The sequence below is a fragment of the Prunus persica genome, chromosome G2 (genome assembly GCF_000346465.2).
Source record: "Prunus persica cultivar Lovell chromosome G2, Prunus_persica_NCBIv2, whole genome shotgun sequence".
Taxonomy (NCBI): Eukaryota; Viridiplantae; Streptophyta; class Magnoliopsida; order Rosales; family Rosaceae; genus Prunus; species Prunus persica.
In genome coordinates, this window is record NC_034010.1 from 17,664,357 (window position 1) to 17,682,491 (window position 18,135).

The 18,135-nt window shown below is 36.1% G+C and overlaps 1 protein-coding gene across 2 annotated transcripts; it reads right to left on the minus strand.

Annotated features, from left to right (window-relative positions):
- Nucleotides 2,124–5,580, minus strand: LOC18784664 (bidirectional sugar transporter SWEET17). 2 transcript variants are annotated; one of them, XR_002270056.1, is made up of 7 exons: nucleotides 5,287–5,580; nucleotides 5,155–5,191; nucleotides 4,842–5,052; nucleotides 4,582–4,743; nucleotides 4,292–4,411; nucleotides 3,977–4,202; nucleotides 2,124–2,382 (listed from the first exon to the last, which is right to left on the minus strand). XR_002270056.1 is itself a non-coding variant. In XM_020556418.1 (6 exons), exons 1-6 carry the CDS (start codon nucleotides 5,321–5,323, stop codon nucleotides 4,038–4,040), a joined length of 732 nt encoding a protein of 243 aa, XP_020412007.1. In that variant the 5' UTR covers nucleotides 5,324–5,580; the 3' UTR covers nucleotides 3,781–4,037. The 2 variants fall into 2 exon arrangements, 1 of the variants encoding a protein (XP_020412007.1); XM_020556418.1 differs by lacking the exon at nucleotides 2,124–2,382 and having other exon boundaries at nucleotides 3,781–4,202.

Sequence of the window (18,135 nt, forward strand, 5' to 3'; positions counted from 1 at the left end):
TGTAATAATACTGAGAGAATAGATAAAATAGTAAGAAAAGATGAAAAGGAGGGAGGACCACCACCTCCACCACCTCCACAACCGCCATCCCCACCACCACCACTACCACAACCACCAACTCCACTGTCATCACCACCACCACCACCACTCCATCACTACCACTACTACCACATGATTAGTATATAACACTTTTAACATCATGTCTATTTTAGTCATTATTCATAGTTACAACAATTTTATATTAAAATTTACCAAACTGTTTTGACACTACTTTTTGTACTAACAACACTTTAAAAATACTGTTTACCAAACATGGAGCTGTTTTACTTTATAGCTAATTATTTTCAAAGCACAGCATAAGCAACTTTTTTTAAAAGTGACAGCAATCCCAAACTTGGCCTATATCGTAGTTTCTATTCTATAAACATTTTATTGTTAATATAAATATTTTGTAAATGAACAAATATCACAAACATAAGGTTGGTGTAGTGTAGTGGTTTGTAATTGAACCTTCTCTTTTGAGAGTCAAGATTTGAGTCCGTTCAAGTACACAAAATTTACTATCTTTTAGGGTGAATAAAAATAAAGTCTATGTAAATCTAAGCAACATTGTCAATGGATCCATAGTTCAGTTGTAAGAGCATTTGCTTTCATATAAATAGTCTCATATTCGAACTCCAATAAAACCTCCCTCTTTCCAAACTTTGACAACAAAAGAATATCTAGCTTTGCAGATTTTTTTATATCATTTTTGTATTCAGAGAGGAGAGGCTAAAAATGACATTCGTTGATGTTGTTTTGTCACATATCTGATCATTCATATTCCAAATCAAATGAACTTATTAATCAACCTATTACCCTCTAAATCTAACTGTGAAGTAATAATTATTTTTCTGTAAAAGTTGAAATAGTAATTTTAAAGGGTGAATTATAAAATTACACGAGAAACTTATGCGTGAAAGGAAAACAAAATTAGAATAAAATTATCCATTACAAGAAATAAATCAATAAAACCTAAACCATGTTAATCCATCTAGTCATTCAAGCTAAAATGAATAAGAAAAAAGAAACCAAATTTGGCGAATATTCGAGAAAATTCCCCCTCACCATTTTAACTTTAATATTTTTAGGGTTTGCCACCAGTGATACACTTGAAAAACTGAAAAAAAAAATTTTAAGGTACACTTGAAAAACACATTCCTTCCTATTCGGTGGCCTTGTCTTTTGAATTTCACAAATGCTTGATGAAGTTGTAAAGAGGTTTTTTAAGGTACATTTTCCAGTGAGTTAATTATGCCACCAAATCTTTGGGAAGTAGAGACAAATACGTGGGATTGTGGCATGATTCTTCAGTATCTCTTGGGATACTAATTATATTCATAGGACATGCAATATTTCTTTGAACACACCACACGTACTTGATGCTTTGATGCTTTGATTTGAGGATTTTTGTCAATATGTGATAAAAACTGATGCAGATCGAAAAGAAAATAATAAAATTCTACAGTTGACAGCATGACATATTGTCCTTCTCCTCCAGTACCGCTAAATCATGATATTGATGTATAATTAATGCATTGGAATAAGTTGTATAGAAAACATGGTCAGTTACACGTTTTACTTGCGTGGTTTGGAGTATGAGACAATTTAGCTCTATTTTGCCCTCCCAACTTACAATTTGGATTTGAGTCCCCTTAAACTTTCAGTTCATGTTAATTCCCTCCTAATCGTCAATTATGTCACAAATTTCCCTTTGTTTTCATCACGCGCAACTCACGCGACTAACATTTAGGGGCATATACGTCAGTTGATGTCGCAACCAGGCATTGACCCCATTTTGTGCCTTGGGGGGGATCTAGTTGAGCGCCAAAGGCTGGAGGGAAATGACCCTCAATTTGATAAAATGATTGACATAACTAACGGCGGAGATACTGTGGCACAAATTGAAAGTTTAGGGAGCTTCAAACCAAATTGAAAGTTCAGATGAAGTGGAATACGACCTCTAATTCAAGGGGCATAGTTAAATTCTTCCCTTTTAAAAATTGACTAAAACAACCGTAAAATTTTGAATCTTTATTCTATTGGTCACTCTATTGGTTTTTAATTTTGTTGTTGTTGAAAGCTTTGTTTAAAAAATAATAACAATAAGCACTATAAGAGTGTACAACATATAGCACTGAACTAGTCAATACTATTCAAAACTCAATCATAAGAGACAGGAACAAATGCGTAATCTTAAAAAAGATTCGCTCCTAAATAACTTGACAAGAAAAGAGAAGAAAGAAGTGGTAAGAACAAGGAGAAAGAAGAAAGAAGAGGAAGCATGAACACCCCTTCGATCTGCACATCAAAAAAACCTTGGCAGCACCAGAAGCTTGCAGCCTACAACAAAGCACAAAATCAGAAAAAACGAGCAAAAAGTAAAATAATGAATAAGAAAAGAAACTAAAAAGTAAAATAACAAATAAAGAAAAAACCTAAAACAACACAAATAAACAGTGAGAAAAAGAAAACTAGCCAAAGCCAACCAGACAGACACAATACAAAGCCCAATAAAAAAGCTAAAGAGAAAGAACACTAGACTGATGTTATGTGGATATAAGGAGAGATGAAGAATGGACTCCACTGCATCAATAATGTTCATATAAACAAAAATGGGTCCCCAAGTGCCACGTCAAAGCATAGCAATTAAACTATAAGGATGCTTTGACCATAATAATAAAAAGGTATAAACATCTAATTGTGCACCTAATTTTTTTTTTTTAATCTTCGGGACTCTAGCGTTAAATACAAAAATTCAACTCTTATCCTCAAATTTCTCTATTTTTTTTTTTTTATAATTAATGACTGTCATCCATCATATCTAAAGTTAGAATCTGTTTGAACAAAATAGAGATTGATGCCATTAGGACAAATTTTCCTTGGCAACTTCTCTACTTTAAATAAATTATTCTACAGAATGAAAAAACATGTTTTGGGCCCATAGAGGGTGAGAGGGTGAGAGGGTGAGAGGCAGACCAGTTGGTGAGAGGCAGACCAGTTGGTTTTAAATTTGTCTCATGTAATGAGTGTACCTTTATGCATGGTTTAGAATAGTTATAGCCACCCAAAACAAAAAGGGAAGATTTTCCTTTCTTTTTTTGGGTTAGAGTGAGGAAGGGGAAGGCTGTTTTCTCAAATGTTAGAATAGTCATTGTTAATGTGTTATGAAAGTTCGAACATGAGACTACTAATATACAAATCGAGATTTTTTTTCACTAAATTATACTTCATTGGCAAAACGAAAATAGAAGATTACTTTCCCTCAAACCATTAAAATGCATGGAATATCACCAATCTCAATGATTCTTATTTTGTCAATGCGAATGATTGTACATAAAGTGGTTTTCTGCATAAACAAAACAATATATTGAGCCAAAGTTAACCTCTGGAGATTATGTGGTTCTTTCGATCTTGTCACAGTTCAAAATTATTTTTGAGCCATCACCTTCCAAATACTGCCATGTCTACTTTCAATTATATTGATCAATGAATCATTATAGGTAGAGGTTTTTCTAGTAAAAGTACTCATGGAGAACACTGGGGGATTTGTGTTGATTTCTGTATGGAGAAATTTTTTTCTCTTTAGGGAACTTGGATAGATAAATTTTCTTCCAGTATTGTTAGCCACATGCATTTTTGAGCAGGGAAGTGATTCCACCAAATTAAAATGCAACAAAACAAACCCATGTGATGTAATATGACCATTCATGTATGTGGTTTCCATTGACATATAATTCACTATCAGATTAGACCACCATGATCATTATGATTTAGAATAATAATGCAGCCTGGGCCCTTAAGGTGGGTAGCAAAAGTTTTGGCTTCATATCAGATATTATAAGTGTTTGCTCCTCAACTATATTATTTGAGAGAGAGAGAGAGAGAGAGAGAGAGAGAGAGAGAGAGAGAGAGAGAGAGAGAGAGATAAACATACATGGAAAATTTAACACTTCTGGCAGTAAATACTGACTTCTTCTATGAAGTAAATGTCTCTTTCACTCTGCAATGATGGGTTTTGAAGCTGGGATGAGTGCTTCTCTGATGTGTTGTTGATCCTCCAAATCATCAGATACTTGCTTGGGCGGCTTAGATGGTTTCCAGTATATTGCATAGAGAATCAGCTGAGCAGTACCAAATAAAAATCCAGTCCCATTTGGAATCTGCAAATGATTGAACAATATGTGGGACAAAATATTTATTAGAATCAATGAGTATTTCATAGGATAGGTGATGTTGGTAGGAAACTTACTCCAACAAACAAGTCTTTTGCAAGAATGGCATAGAGTGTCCAAATCCCTCCATTGAGGAAAAGGATGAATGAGAGAAGAAAAGGCATGTATTCCACACTCTTTAGTGCCACCACAGTTTTCTGTACATTAATACAAAGTTTAACATACGGATGTTAATAGATCTTAACCGGTTAGTAAGTTAATACGAAAAACAGTACTCACTCGAGAGGAACAACACAACAGTTCATATTTGCCATAGTATGTAACAAGTCTAAGAATCTGAAAACTTATCAGTTGATGTTTCTCCTACCATGGCTGAAAGAGGGGAAGCATATGCAATCATGCTGAAGACGGAACACAAAAGTCCTGCTGCGTCGATCCGCTGATCTCCATGTAGCAGAAACTGAGTAAGCAAAATTGCTGCTGCTGGAAAGGCTACATTAAGAGCTACAACAAGCATGGCAGTCCTGGCCTAAGATCATATACCACCATGAAACAGATCAATGCAAGAGCAACTTGAACAGTAATTAATCTCAAATACTTTGTATGGTAGAAATAGATAAAACTTACCTTCATTCTTGGTGGTGCAAAAAGTAGAAATATGGTAAGAAAAACGATCTCCACAACGGCACCAAAAATATTGACCGTGGCCACCAGCACGCTATTTGGCTTAATAAGTCCATAGTAAACCCAGAAATAGGCGTTCAATAACTTGCTAACATAAGGAACACTCTCAAATTCCTCAGTTGATCTACGCCTCAGAATTCGCACGAACACATTTCTACATCAATTCCAAAAACAAAAACAAAAAATCATTGAAATCAAATCTGCACAAAAACTAACAAAACCAAGATGTTGTAAATTGCAAAATCAAAGAGCTCACGCAGGAGAGACGTAGACTAATCCCGACATAATGTTACCTGAAAATACACATGCAGATTAATACATATTTACATCAATTCATATGAACTCCAAAACAAAAAAAACAGAAGAGAGCTGTATTGCTAATACTTACCTAGCAACCCAAAAATGACAACGAAATTTATTGCCATGTTGAGGAAGATTGATGAAGAACTAAGGCTCAATCCTGCCAGAAATAGGAAAGAAGAAAGCTATATTTCTGGGGCAGGAATTAAGACTTCTGTTTAATCTGCCGGGCTTGAAGAGTAGCACTGGAGCTGTTTTATTGACTTCTCTTCTTTGGAATCTAAAGTCGCTGCAGTTAACTTGAGTTAGTGAGAGCATGATGCTGTCTGTACGTCCTTCTGATTTTGTGCCTGATTGCTGTGCTGATGTTGCTTTATCAAATTATTAGTTGTCATTTTAACTTTTCTTCGCTACATATACATAATTAATTTACTCTGCATGGGTCGCTTTTTTATCAACTCGCAGCGCACACCAATCTGTCTTAGTCTAGCTGTTTTTGACCACACTACTTGCAAATAATATTATGTGACTGCGGTATTTGTCTTCACTTGGTTGGAGGAGGTGTCAGATTCGACTCAAATACACGACGTCAAAGACGAAATACATATTAGATAGTGTATTGACCTGTTATAAAAGTATCATGTAATTATCCTATTGTTTATCAAAATAAAAAAGACACAACGAATTCTTAACCAAGCTTTTGTCTTTTATAACGGTTAAACAAAACAAAATGTAAGTAAACAAAGGGAAAAAGAAAAAGTTGCTCGGTCTTTTACTGGACTGAGACAGAATCGCTTGCATTGTGCCATTAGTTAAGGGGGAAGCTTTATTGTCTGCGATTGTCATCCAGGTGAGCTGCTGAGGCCAAACACTTAGTCGTGTGGCGCTTTACGCTTTACTTTGGTTCACTGATATGTCTGACCAATCTGGTCTTTGCATGGAAACAGAAACAGAGGGGGAGAAGGAGGTGATTACTTGGTAAGCATCCATCACATAATCCCAAAAGAAAAAAAACAAAAAACAAAAAACAAAGTGATGTGCCCCAGGATCAATGGAAAAGCAATACCACCACCAGACTTGGATTACGATGATTTAGAGGACAAAACACAGGGAGAGAAGGAGGTGAGAAGAGAAATGATATTACAAACATTAAAAAATTCTATTATGGTATCTGTATCAATGTGCTTTGATTAATTAAAAAGCATCAATAATTCATTTCAGACACAATCTCAAACTTAATGTCTTTTGATTAGTAGTTTGCAATGATTGTCATAATGAGCGTAAAAATTTTGTGTCCACTATGAATAAAAAAATACAATTCTCTTTTATGTTCACTTCTATTGAGAGATTCTCAAATGACTTTGTTTGAGAGATATCTTTCATCAATTGAGAATTTTATTTCAGCGATTCGAATCGTTTAATTTTAGGGCTTTATTCATAGATCATGTTTGTAAAAAATTAGACAAACCAAACGCCATATAGTTGTGAGCAATAAAATAGACGAACATGGTGCTTTAAGAAAATACTAAAATGACAAAAAAATTAATTAAATAGTCAAATAGTTTCAAATTCAAGTGATTTTCTGCAAAAATAATCTCTAAGGACTGCTAAAAAATAGATTGTTCAGATAACTGAAGTTCTATGATAGAAAACAACAAACTAACATACAAGAAAGATACTCAACAAACCACTATTGGGGGCTTCTTGTCTTCAACTGCCATCTTGGCTTTGGGACTTATGGGAACTCCTCCAGAGGTAAAGTCAAAGCAGTGTTACGAAATAAGATAATGGAGAGTTGTGTAGTTTTGGGGTTCTGTTATCTCAATTTTAAGACTCATTTGGTTTTTGAGATATGTTGTGAATTTAGCGTATAATACTAGATACGCATTTTTTATATATAAACGATATATTATTTTAATTTAATATAAATTACAAAGATGGGGATTCAAACTCGAGTGCAAAGTGAAGTACACATCCTTTCTAACCAACTTGGCTTAGCTCATAAGATACCCGTTTTATAACATGAGTAGATTGAAAACATTACACGGTGACATAACTGTTACACTATGTGACTGGAGAAAATCTGCTATTCTATTCCTACCACGTGGCTTGTTTATATTAACCCACATGGCATGAACAATCTCCCGTAAATTTTTCTCCTGAGACTAGAGCGCATGAAGTACACGCAGGATCAGCAAAATACCAATAAAAGGCACAGAGAGGAAAAAAAAAAAAAAAAAAAGCAGCAACGTCAGGTCACTCTCGTTGGTCGTTGCCATGTCACTCTTATCTGAGTGAGCTCCACAAACTTTTAAATCAAGAATGATGTTCCTCAAGAATTTTTTAGCCTCTTGACAATTCAATTACATTTCCACACAAAAAAACAAACAAAGAAGAAAAAAAAAACCACTCAATTAGATATGTCGTTGCTGATGGTGATATGAAGCTGAATATAAACCAACCACATGCTCATTTTACGTATTGACTTGTTTTCCAACTCATGGCCATATGATTTGATTGGTTGAGATACATTACAGCTCAAGTAATTTTTTTCCCTAGAACATCTTCATATACTTCAAAAACGTTTTTTCTAGTTCCATTAGGAGGAAAGACAACCCTGGAGTTTCGAACCTGGGTGCCAAGTATGGGAGAAGGAAGGGCCACAACCACTGTAGTAAATCCGCTTGACTACTTCCAGTGGCGTAGCCACCATAGGGTCAATTACGACCCCATGACAGCCATAAGAATAGGCTTGGAGGTCCCTATTTGCTGGTGGTGCGACCCCATGCACAGAAGCTGCTAAAAGTCCTAAAGGACAGCCATGAGAATAGGCTTGGACGTCCTTTTGCATGAAGGCCTTGCAGCGCTGTGAGGCTCTTTTGTTCTTAAATCGCCTGGAAAACGACGTCGTTCTGCAGGCTCTTCATCTTTTTTTCATGACTGACCTCAAAACTTGGTCGTTTTGAGCCAACAAAAAAAAAAAAGACACCCACCACACCCCTCTTTAGTCTTTACCCGACTCCACACCCCAAAAATTCCCAAATTATTTCACACTCCCACTCCCTCTCAAACACTAAGCACCAACCTCCACCCCCCTTAATTCCCAATGACATCATGACATGGATGGTTTCTTAGATGAGAACCTAGAGGTCCTTCACACTCTTCTAATAAAGGTAAAACCTGAAAGTTTTTTGTTCTGTATTATCTCTTTTTAATTCTTGTTGTTTTGAAATCCTTGTAGAATTGTAATCTTTTATATGTTAGACAACCTTATCTATGGTTTCAATTTCAAATTAATTCCAGACTTTGGCTAAGGCTTGCTAGCTTTTTTCTGACTTGTTCAACTTCATTTGATAAGGTTGTAGTTTGAGTTTCAAATACCTACCGTGTAAAAAGGGCTTGATGTAATATGTTACCTAATGTACTCAACTTGTGCAATATAAATATCCAGCTCGATCACAATGATGGTTTGCTAATTTGATCAAAACTCTTCCCTGTGAAGTTCATTCTTTCAGTATACTTGTTCTGGACTTGGCTAGAAAAGTTCCGTCCAAGTCGTTTCTAACACTGGAATGTAGGTTTTGTGTGTTTGATTAGTTGAAAGTGTTATCATTTAATTTTTCAATGTTATTTAATTTTATTTTTTAAATTATAATTTTTACACTATAAGCTTATGACCTAAGAATCCTGGATCCGCCACTGACTACTTCAAACACTTTTTAAAAACTTAATTAGCCCCTTTTTGTGACTTTTGTTTTTGTTTTTGTTTTTTACTTTCAAATTTTAATTAAAGGTGAAAAAGGGTAAATGAGAGGATAGTGAGAAGAGAGATGATTCCTTGAAGATATATAGCTTACAGATTATTGTTGTCATTAATAATCTCCTACGTACACACTACTCAAAAAAAATAAAAATTCTCGACGGGTATGGGTATTGATGCTCATAAAAGGGGTTTGTATTGGTATTTTGGTGCTCAATAAGCTATGTCACATATACGGATATAGTGATATGGATACACGACACAGAGATATAGAGAAAAGACAAATCTCAAAAAACTAGGACACGGAGACACGACAATTAAAATTATAATAATACTTATATATATTTTAAAACAAATATTGATGTTCATACTCCAATTCCACAATACTATACAGTGAAATTCAAGCTTTCCAATGCCTTTAAATATAGTTTATTAATTTGATATGAATTATAATTGAATTAACATATTAGTTGACCTTGAGTATGAATTGACCCGTATCGTTAGAGTGTCTTGACCATGTATGTGAAGTGTCTTGACCATGAACACGGTGTTGACCATTGGACATGAGTTTCTGTTTTGGAGTTAGGGATAGGAAACACCTGCAAGTGGGAAAAGAAATTCCCACTCAACTTACACCATGACACATGGTCACATGTCTCCCAAATACCCCTCAACCCAAAGCACCAATTAGAGCAACTCCACCCCTTAGGGCAAAGTCTAAGGCAAGGGCAAGCAAGGGCTGACACTATTCATGTGAATAGTGTCAGTCTTACCATTTGTGGTTCCACCCACAAGGGCAAAGTCTAGGGCAATTACTATTCATTGTACTTTATTTCCTATTTTTTTATACTTTAAATCATTAATTTTGATAATCTTTTGTAATTAAATTTTCGGATAAGATTTTCGAATGTGAATCTCGGTTGCCACGTGTCTTATTCCAGATAAAATTTTCGGATATTCATTAATAAAAATTATAATCTCAGATTTCCGATAAAATTTTCACCCTCTAAAATTGTGCCACGTGTCCCATGTCAGATAAGATTTTCAGATATTTTTAAAAAATTATAATCTCATATTTCAGATAAGATTTTCACCCTCTAAAATTGTGCCACGTGTCCCATGTCTGATAAGATTTTCAGATATTTTTTTACAAATAGTGATCTCAGATTTCAGATAAGATTTTCACCCTCTAAAATTGTGCCACGTGTCATCTCTATCTTCTGAATCCCTCTATATAACTACATCATCAACACCACTCCTCTCACACCATCTCTGATATATTCCTTCATTTCTCAGATTTTACAAAACACATTATACTCTCAATGTCAAACTTTAGGAGGGTGTTGGAGAGGCAACAGAAAGAATGGGAAGAAATCCGACGTAGACGTGAGGAAGAAGATCGGGACACCGATGAAGAAGAGGAAGAAATGCTTGAAGTAGCGGCGGTGTGTATGATGAATCAATCAAGCCAACACCATCGTCGTCGTGCTCCGAATGTGGACAGACACAGAGAGTCTCGGGGTAAGAATCTCTTGGAGGATTACTTTATCCCAAATTCGTTATATCCTGCTCATAAGTTTCGAGAGAGATATAGAATGCAGCCACATTTGTTCCAAAAAATCATGCATGATATTTGTAATTACGACACATACTTCATTCAAAAGCATGATGCTGTTGGAGTTTTGGGTTTTATCTCGGAGCAAAAACTTACAGCTGCTTTGCGGATGCTTGCTTATGGGGCATCTGCAGAGCAGGTGGATGAGATTGCAAGGATGGGAAAATCTACTATCCTAGAGTGCCTGGTGAGATTCTGTGATGCAGTGGAAAATTTGTACACGAGGGAGTACCTTCGCAAACCCACTCCGAGGGACCTACAAAGGCTTCTACAAAAAGGCGAGGCTCGAGGTTTCCCAGGAATGATCGGAAGCATCGATTGCATGCATTGGCAGTGGAAGAATTGTCTTACTGCGTGGCAAGGAGAGTATGGGAATCGGAAGGGCCAAAAAAGTATCATTTTGGAGGCCGTAGCTTCATTCGACACTTGGGTTTGGCATGCCTTTTTTGGGGTTGCCGGATCTCAGAATGACCTCAATGTCCTTGGTCAATCCCCGGTGTTCGACGAGGTATTGCGAGGTCATTCCCCTCAGGTCACATACCAAATCAACAATACCGTATACTCTGGTGCGTACTACCTTGCCAACGGAATTTATCCTAGGTGGACGACATTCGTGAAAACAATTCCGAATCCCCAATCCGAGGAGGAAAGAAGCTTTGCTTCCTTTCAAGAAGGTTACAGGAAAGACGTGAAAAGGTGTTTCGGTATCTTGCAAGCTCGTTGGGCAATTATCAGGGGTGCTGCTCGGATGCTAGACGAGGAGGTGCTGAGGAGTATTATGATGACTTGCATCATCCTCCACAACATGATTGTGGAGGATGAGTATGACTACGATGCTCCAGAGGTGTTTGAACCCGATCCTATGAACACGGCGTTGACAAGAATATATGAAAGGTCGATGAGACCAAATGGACTACCAATGGAGCCCAAACCTTTAGTTCAGGATGGTCGATTCAACAACCCCATGATTGATCGTTATCAAGAAATGCAATCTTCATATGTTCACGAAAGACGTCAAGTTGACTTGATCGAGCACTTGTGGCAGATGAAAGGCAATCACAATGGATGAAGGCTAGATTCGTGCTTTGTTTGGAATTATGCTTTGTTTTTAATTATGCTTTGTTTTTGTGTGTTGTGTTTTGTGGAATTATTGCGAGGTCTTTTTTTATTATTATGCTTATGTATGGTTTGTTTTGTGTGTTGTTTGCAATAAATGAAGGTTTGTTTTTAATTAATCTTTGTGAGGAATGCTCAAATGTTTTTAATAATACAACATTAGAGAATGCTTTTTTGATTGAATAAAAAAGAAACAATACAACAAATTAAAGGATAATACAACAATTTAAAAAAAATACAACAATTATAAAAAAATACAACAATACAATATAATGGTTTTCATCATTTAGCCAATCCGTATTGCTAGGTCCGTCGTCATGGAAAAGTTTTCTTCTCATCACATCCCTTCGTTTATGCTTCCAATAGGCCTTTGTTTCAGGAGACATATGGCTCGTATCCATGGCCATCATTTTCATCTCTCTTTCATCGTCTTCTTTTTCTTTTGCATGTTGCTTTTCAATTGCAAAGGCTTCCAATCGTGCCTTGTCCGCTTCATCTCTCCTCAAGTCTTTCTCCAATCTTAGAGAGTTGTTCTTAGCTATTTGCTCGAATATTTGAACACAATCAATGTTCGAAGTGGCCCCTCTCTTGGCCTTTGCCGCCTTTCTCCCAATAGGTCTCGGCGGACGTGGGAGTGGTGACTCCGTTTCCATTGGGGAGTCTAATGGCGAATCGGTTGATGGCGATTCTTGGAGCGGCATCTCATGCAACACAACCGGGGGTGCGGTAGGAATAATTTTGAATCTGAAACAATCCTTGACAATTTCCCAACATTGGAAATGCACAAAACTTTTTTTCCCTTACCCCGTGGCACCGAACCACATTTGTGCTTGTATGATCTATTCAAAATAAATAATTGGAAGTGCATTAAAAAAATATACAATGCAATAAATTATAAACTATTTTGAAATGCAAGAATAAAATTGATTATGTAAATAAATATAGACAAATTGAAAATGCAAAAACAAAAATAAAGATTATGCATGAAATTATAAACTATTTTGAAATGCAAGAATAAAATTGATTATGTAAATAAATAAAGCCAATTAGGAAATACAAAAATAAAATAAACATTGTGCAACAAAAAAGAAATAGAATATGCAATAAAAAAAAGTTATCCCAAATTGATTAAAATGGCAATTAAAAATATTTTACCTCATCGGAAAGATTCACACCGCTCCGAATGTTCTCCTTTGCTTTTGTCAAGGCATTTCTCCATTTCCCTAACTCTTTGTTTAGAATTTTCCATCTACTAGACAAAGTCATTTCGGTCCGAATGGAACCCGATCTTTGACAAAATTCTCCATGAATTTTGCTCCACATATGATGGAACTTCATCTCATTGCCCGTGATAGGGTCATGACTAACGTTCACCCAAGACTCGCACAACGCAATATCTTCCTGGGTTGACCACGAGCCTCCGATTTCAACAGAAGATGCCATTTGTTTATTTTCTACAAATGGAAAGTAGTACAAAAATGTGAGTGGATAGTAAAAAAATATTGGAAGGAGAAGAGTTTGTATGGAATTGGTGTGAAAAGTGGAAAATATGAGTAGAGAATAAAAAATATTGGAATGAGTTTGTATGGAGATTTGGTGTGGAAAATGAATTATGTGAGTGGATAGTAGAAAATATTGTATGGAGAAGAAATTGTATGAAGATTTGGTGTTGAAAGTAGATAAAATGGTTAGGTATTTATAGGGAAAAAATACATACATTTTTGGTATTTTTTTTAAAAAAATTTCAGAATTTTTTCGACTTTTTTCGGATTTTTTAGGATTTTTTTTTAAATTTTTTTGGCCAAAAAAATGAGAACCGTAGGATTTCTGAAAAAAAATCCAATCGGAGCCACCCGGTGCCGACACGTGGCAGGTAACCGTTGGTGCTGACGTCAGCGCACTTCAGTCAAATTTTTTTACCGTTGGCGCGTGTAATACACGCGCCAACGGTAAAAAAATTTGAATTTACTGCGCTGACGTCGTCGTGACGTCAGCTGAACTCGGGCTCGAGCCCAGTCGATTTTCGCCCTTGGGCCTGCCAGGGCTCGTGGGACCCGCAGCTTGCCCGGGATGCATTGCTCGCATTGGAGCTGGACTTGGGCTGATTTTTGCCTTTTGCCTGGGCCAACCCCTGGCGCTGTACATGCTCTTAATAGTAGACACAAAAAAAAAAAAATAAACAGCGCCACTCCTCAACACAAAGATTTGATGGAGATCTACCTCAAATTGCAAGAACAATACAACATAAGCCAAAAAAAGATTGATCTACACCAATTTGCAAATATCCAATAGATTGGTAGGAAGACCCTAGAACAACTAGGGGTGAGACAAACCTGGCAATACACAAGGAAAACAAAAGCCTAGCACAAAATTGGCTAGGAAAAAATGCCCTCCAGAAATACGGGGGGAGATAATCCGGTTTATTCATACGATGAGATGATTCTACTGGGAATGAACGTATAAAGGAGAGGGAAGAAGAGAGAGAGAAAGGGGGAGGAGACTGTATGCAGCTAGGTTTTCTTTTTCCTCTTTGCTAATTTTCATTGATGGGACATGATTTACCATTGGATCTATATAATTGTCTATTAAAATTACAAATGATAAAAAGAAAACGGATTTTTATCACAAGCGGTCCTTATTTTTAAAAGTCTTTAAGCTTCCCAATCAATAAATGTGGTTCTTTATCTTTTGGTCTACACACCAATTTGGTCCATATTACCTCATTTCGACAAAATTTTCATTAAATTTAATCATGTGACTAACTTTAAAGGGGTACTTTCACCAAAGTATAGCTCTTGGTAGTCCTAAAACTCACATTTTTTCTCAACAAGGCCATCTTCACTCTGTTTATGGTTTTACATTTGGGTTACATAAAGGAGAATAGATAACATTATTGACAAAATACGTGAGATTTACTTTTTGTCATGTGTAGATAGGTTATATTATGACGAAAATACCATTTTAAAGTAAGTTATAAGTGTCATCACGTGAACAGTTTTAACAAATATTTTTCCCGAATGTGATGTGAGGGATCAAACTGATGTGTACACCAAAAAAATAAAGGACCACATTGATTGATTTGAAAGTTTAAGAACCCAAATGAAGATTTTGAAAAATTCAAAAACTGTTTGTGATAAAAACTCAAAGAAAAGATTGAGGAATGTATCACTAATTTGGGTCATTTTCAGCAATCTATAAACGGTATCAATCTGAATACCGTTTGGAGTGCCAACTTTTTTACATTAAACACAGTAGAAATTGACCAAGTGCTTTCCTTTCGTATTCATCTTCCTCCTCTTCGTCCCCCTTAACCTCCTATACCAGTGCAAGTGGTGGCCCATGTCATGGTGGAGGAGTTCTTTTTCCATCCCTTATATTTGTTTATGAAATTCACAAATTAATTTATAATAAAAATTTCGTTAACAAGTAATTGAGTAGTTATCGGAATTTTGGTTTGCATCTGTGAAAAGCACCAAAATGGTGTTTTTGTCAGGCTATAAACCCACAAGGCCCAACCAAATAGTGTGTATACTTTGTATAGCAAATTAATTAATTAATTAATTTTCATTTTTTAAGTACATCAAAATAAGGCCTAACAAAATAAGACCAACGAATGCTTTTGGACTATCCGTATCTTCCCTAAACAATGGTCCTCTTTTCTTTGTGTTACACAAGCCCAATTCGTTTTCAAAACCAGACTTGAAAAAGAGAATTCATGGATCATGAATCATGAAATCAAGAATAAGGGACAAACCAAAAGGGTATGGGATCGATAACTTCAAACTTTTTTTTTTTTTTTTAAAGCTCTCCAGGGTTTAATCCCTAAACACAAAAAAAATTAAATGGCAAAAACAGTACGAGTTTTAAGAAATCAAGAATAAGGGACAAACCAAAAGGGTATGGGATCGATAACTTCAAACTTTTTTTTTTTTTTTTAAAAGCTCTCCGGGGTTTAATCCCTAAACACAAAAAAAATTAAATGACAAAGACAGTACGAGTTTTAAGAATTCTTAATAAATCATCATCAAATGTAGCTTCAACCTACTAGGAATCTCATCAAGCACAACGAATCCCAAATTAAAATTATAGCCCACCTTTGCTAAACAATTAGCCACCTTGTTTTTCTCCTTATAGATGTGGTTAATCACACAATTACCCATTTGTCCCATAAGAGCGTAGCAACTAGACAACAAAGATGCCATTAGATGTAGAATAAAGAGAAGATTTTTGGAGATGCCCCTTTGGATAGTAAGTTTCAAAACCAAAGAACAACCATCATATTTCAATTGCTAGGATGTCACCGCTCCCCTTATTGGCCACAAAACCACCAATCCAATTCCCTTTATCATCGCGGATTACTCCCCCAACACCAATGACTCCAGACGCACATTGGCACGACCCATCAACATTAATCTTGAACTGACCAGTATCAGGAGGATCCCAAACAAGAAAAATTTGAGTTGTGTTAATTGGCATATGAACAGTAGAACTAGCCTTTACCCATTCCTAAGTAGTAGTAAAAATAATATTTCTGATATCAAAAACCAAATCCTCTTCTTTGCCAAACACTTTCTTATTGAGCCATTTCCAGATCTGCCAACATGTAAAAGCAAAAGCGATGTTCCACGAAATTCCATATTGGCAATGGGACTTAGTTAACAAATTAACCCTCAACCAAGGCTGAAAATCCAATAGAAAAAATTGCAAACTTAGATTGTTTGGAAGAAATAAGCTCCAAACACTTATAGCCTCTCACAGTCATGTAGGATATGAAAGACATATTCAATAGGCCAACCACACAAACTGCAGGAATGATCAATAGTTAGTTGCCTTTTGACCCGTTGCTCATTAGAAAGAATTTTACCTTAAAATACAAGCAAGAAAAAAATCTGCAACTTAGGAGGAATATTGATATCCCATATGAACTTCCAAGGACTATTAGACCATTCAAATGGTTTTAAAAAATATACTATAAGCAGGCTTCAGCAAGCACCATTATGAGTTTGTCAATATCCCACCAACCTCCCTCAAAGAAGTGAGATACATGACAATTCAAATCAAAGACATAAGCATTACCATGGTGCTTAAGCATAGGCTCATCATTCAGCCATTTATCTTGCCAAAACTTCACTTGATCTCCATTGCCAATTCTCCACCCCATACCCTTCATTAGCAGATCAGCACCATGGAGGATACCTCTCCATGTAGAAGAAGAGTTAGGCCTTGAAATCAGCGAGGGATCCATGATGTCCTCACCTTGCAGATACTTAGCCTCATAAATTTTGGCCCATAATCCACTATCTTTATTATGAAGCCTCCACCCAATCTTGGCCAACAAACTCTAGTTCATATGAGTTGTTTGCTTAAAACCTAAACCACCTTTGCTCTTGGGTGTACATGCCAAATTCCATAGGCATAAATGGATTTTGTTTTTCTTTTCATTGCCTCCCCAAAAGAAGTTACGATTAAGCTTATCAAGCTCCTTACAAACACTTGCAAGCAATTTAGTCGTTTGCATAGTATAAACTGGGATAGAAGCAGTAACTGCCTTAATAAGAGTGGCTCGCCCAGCTAAAGAAAAAAGTTTCCCTTTCCATCCAACAAGTCTTCTGTGTACTTTGTCAAGAAGCCCATTAAAAGTAGCTTTATTAGGCCCATAGTGTAATAAAGGCACACCCAGATATTTGCCCAGATTATCGGTTAAAGGGGAACCACAAATATTACTGATTTCTTGAGCAGTATCCTTGCAGGTATTAGGAGATCAGAAAATAGCAGATTTATCAAAGTTAACAGCTTGTCCCGATGCTTGGCAAAAAAACCTTCAAATAGTCTTTCATGATCTTGGCTTGTTGGGGACTAGTTTCAGCGAAAAGAACAAGGTCGTCAGCGAAAAAAAGATGGGAAACAACTAGCCCAGATTGAGAGGATTTCATAGGCTTCCATATAACCCTGTTAACAGTATCAAATATAAGGAAGCGAGGGAACCAAATTTGATAGTGGACAGACTGGACACAACTCATTACTAATTGAAGAACCATGTGTGGTAACCCCATCTCACCAAGTACTTGCTCAATGAAGTCCCAATTAAGTCTATCATAAGCCTTTGATAGATCGACTTTCCAAGCAATGAAACTTTTTTTGCCTTTGGAAAGTTTGAATTTATGCATAAGCTCTTGAGCAATTAGAATATTATCGGTGATATGTTTACCTAGGACAAAACTAACTTGGTTAGGACTGATGAGGCTAGATAAAACATGTAACATCTCGGTCCTAAATAAATTTTAAATTATTAATTTATTCAGATAAAATACTATTTTGCCCAGAAATATTTTAATGGTATAAAAGTTGACTTTTTGACCGGAAAGGAATTTGAGAATTTCAATTATACTATTGCGTAGAGCACGTTGATACGAGTTCGTAGACATGTAATGGGCCCGAATCAGAGT

Excerpts from the sequence above, each read along its gene's own strand:
- LOC18784664 (XM_020556418.1), bottom strand. The coding sequence starts at position 5,323 with ATGGCAATAAATTTCGTTGTCATTTTTGGGTTGCTAG. Across the intron at positions 5,192-5,286 it reads TGTCATTTTTGGGTTGCTAG|GTAACATTATGTCGGGATTA; the intron begins GTAAGTATTAGC and ends GTGTATTTTCAG. Across the intron at positions 4,744-4,841 it reads TTGCACCACCAAGAATGAAG|GCCAGGACTGCCATGCTTGT; the intron begins GTAAGTTTTATC and ends ATATGATCTTAG.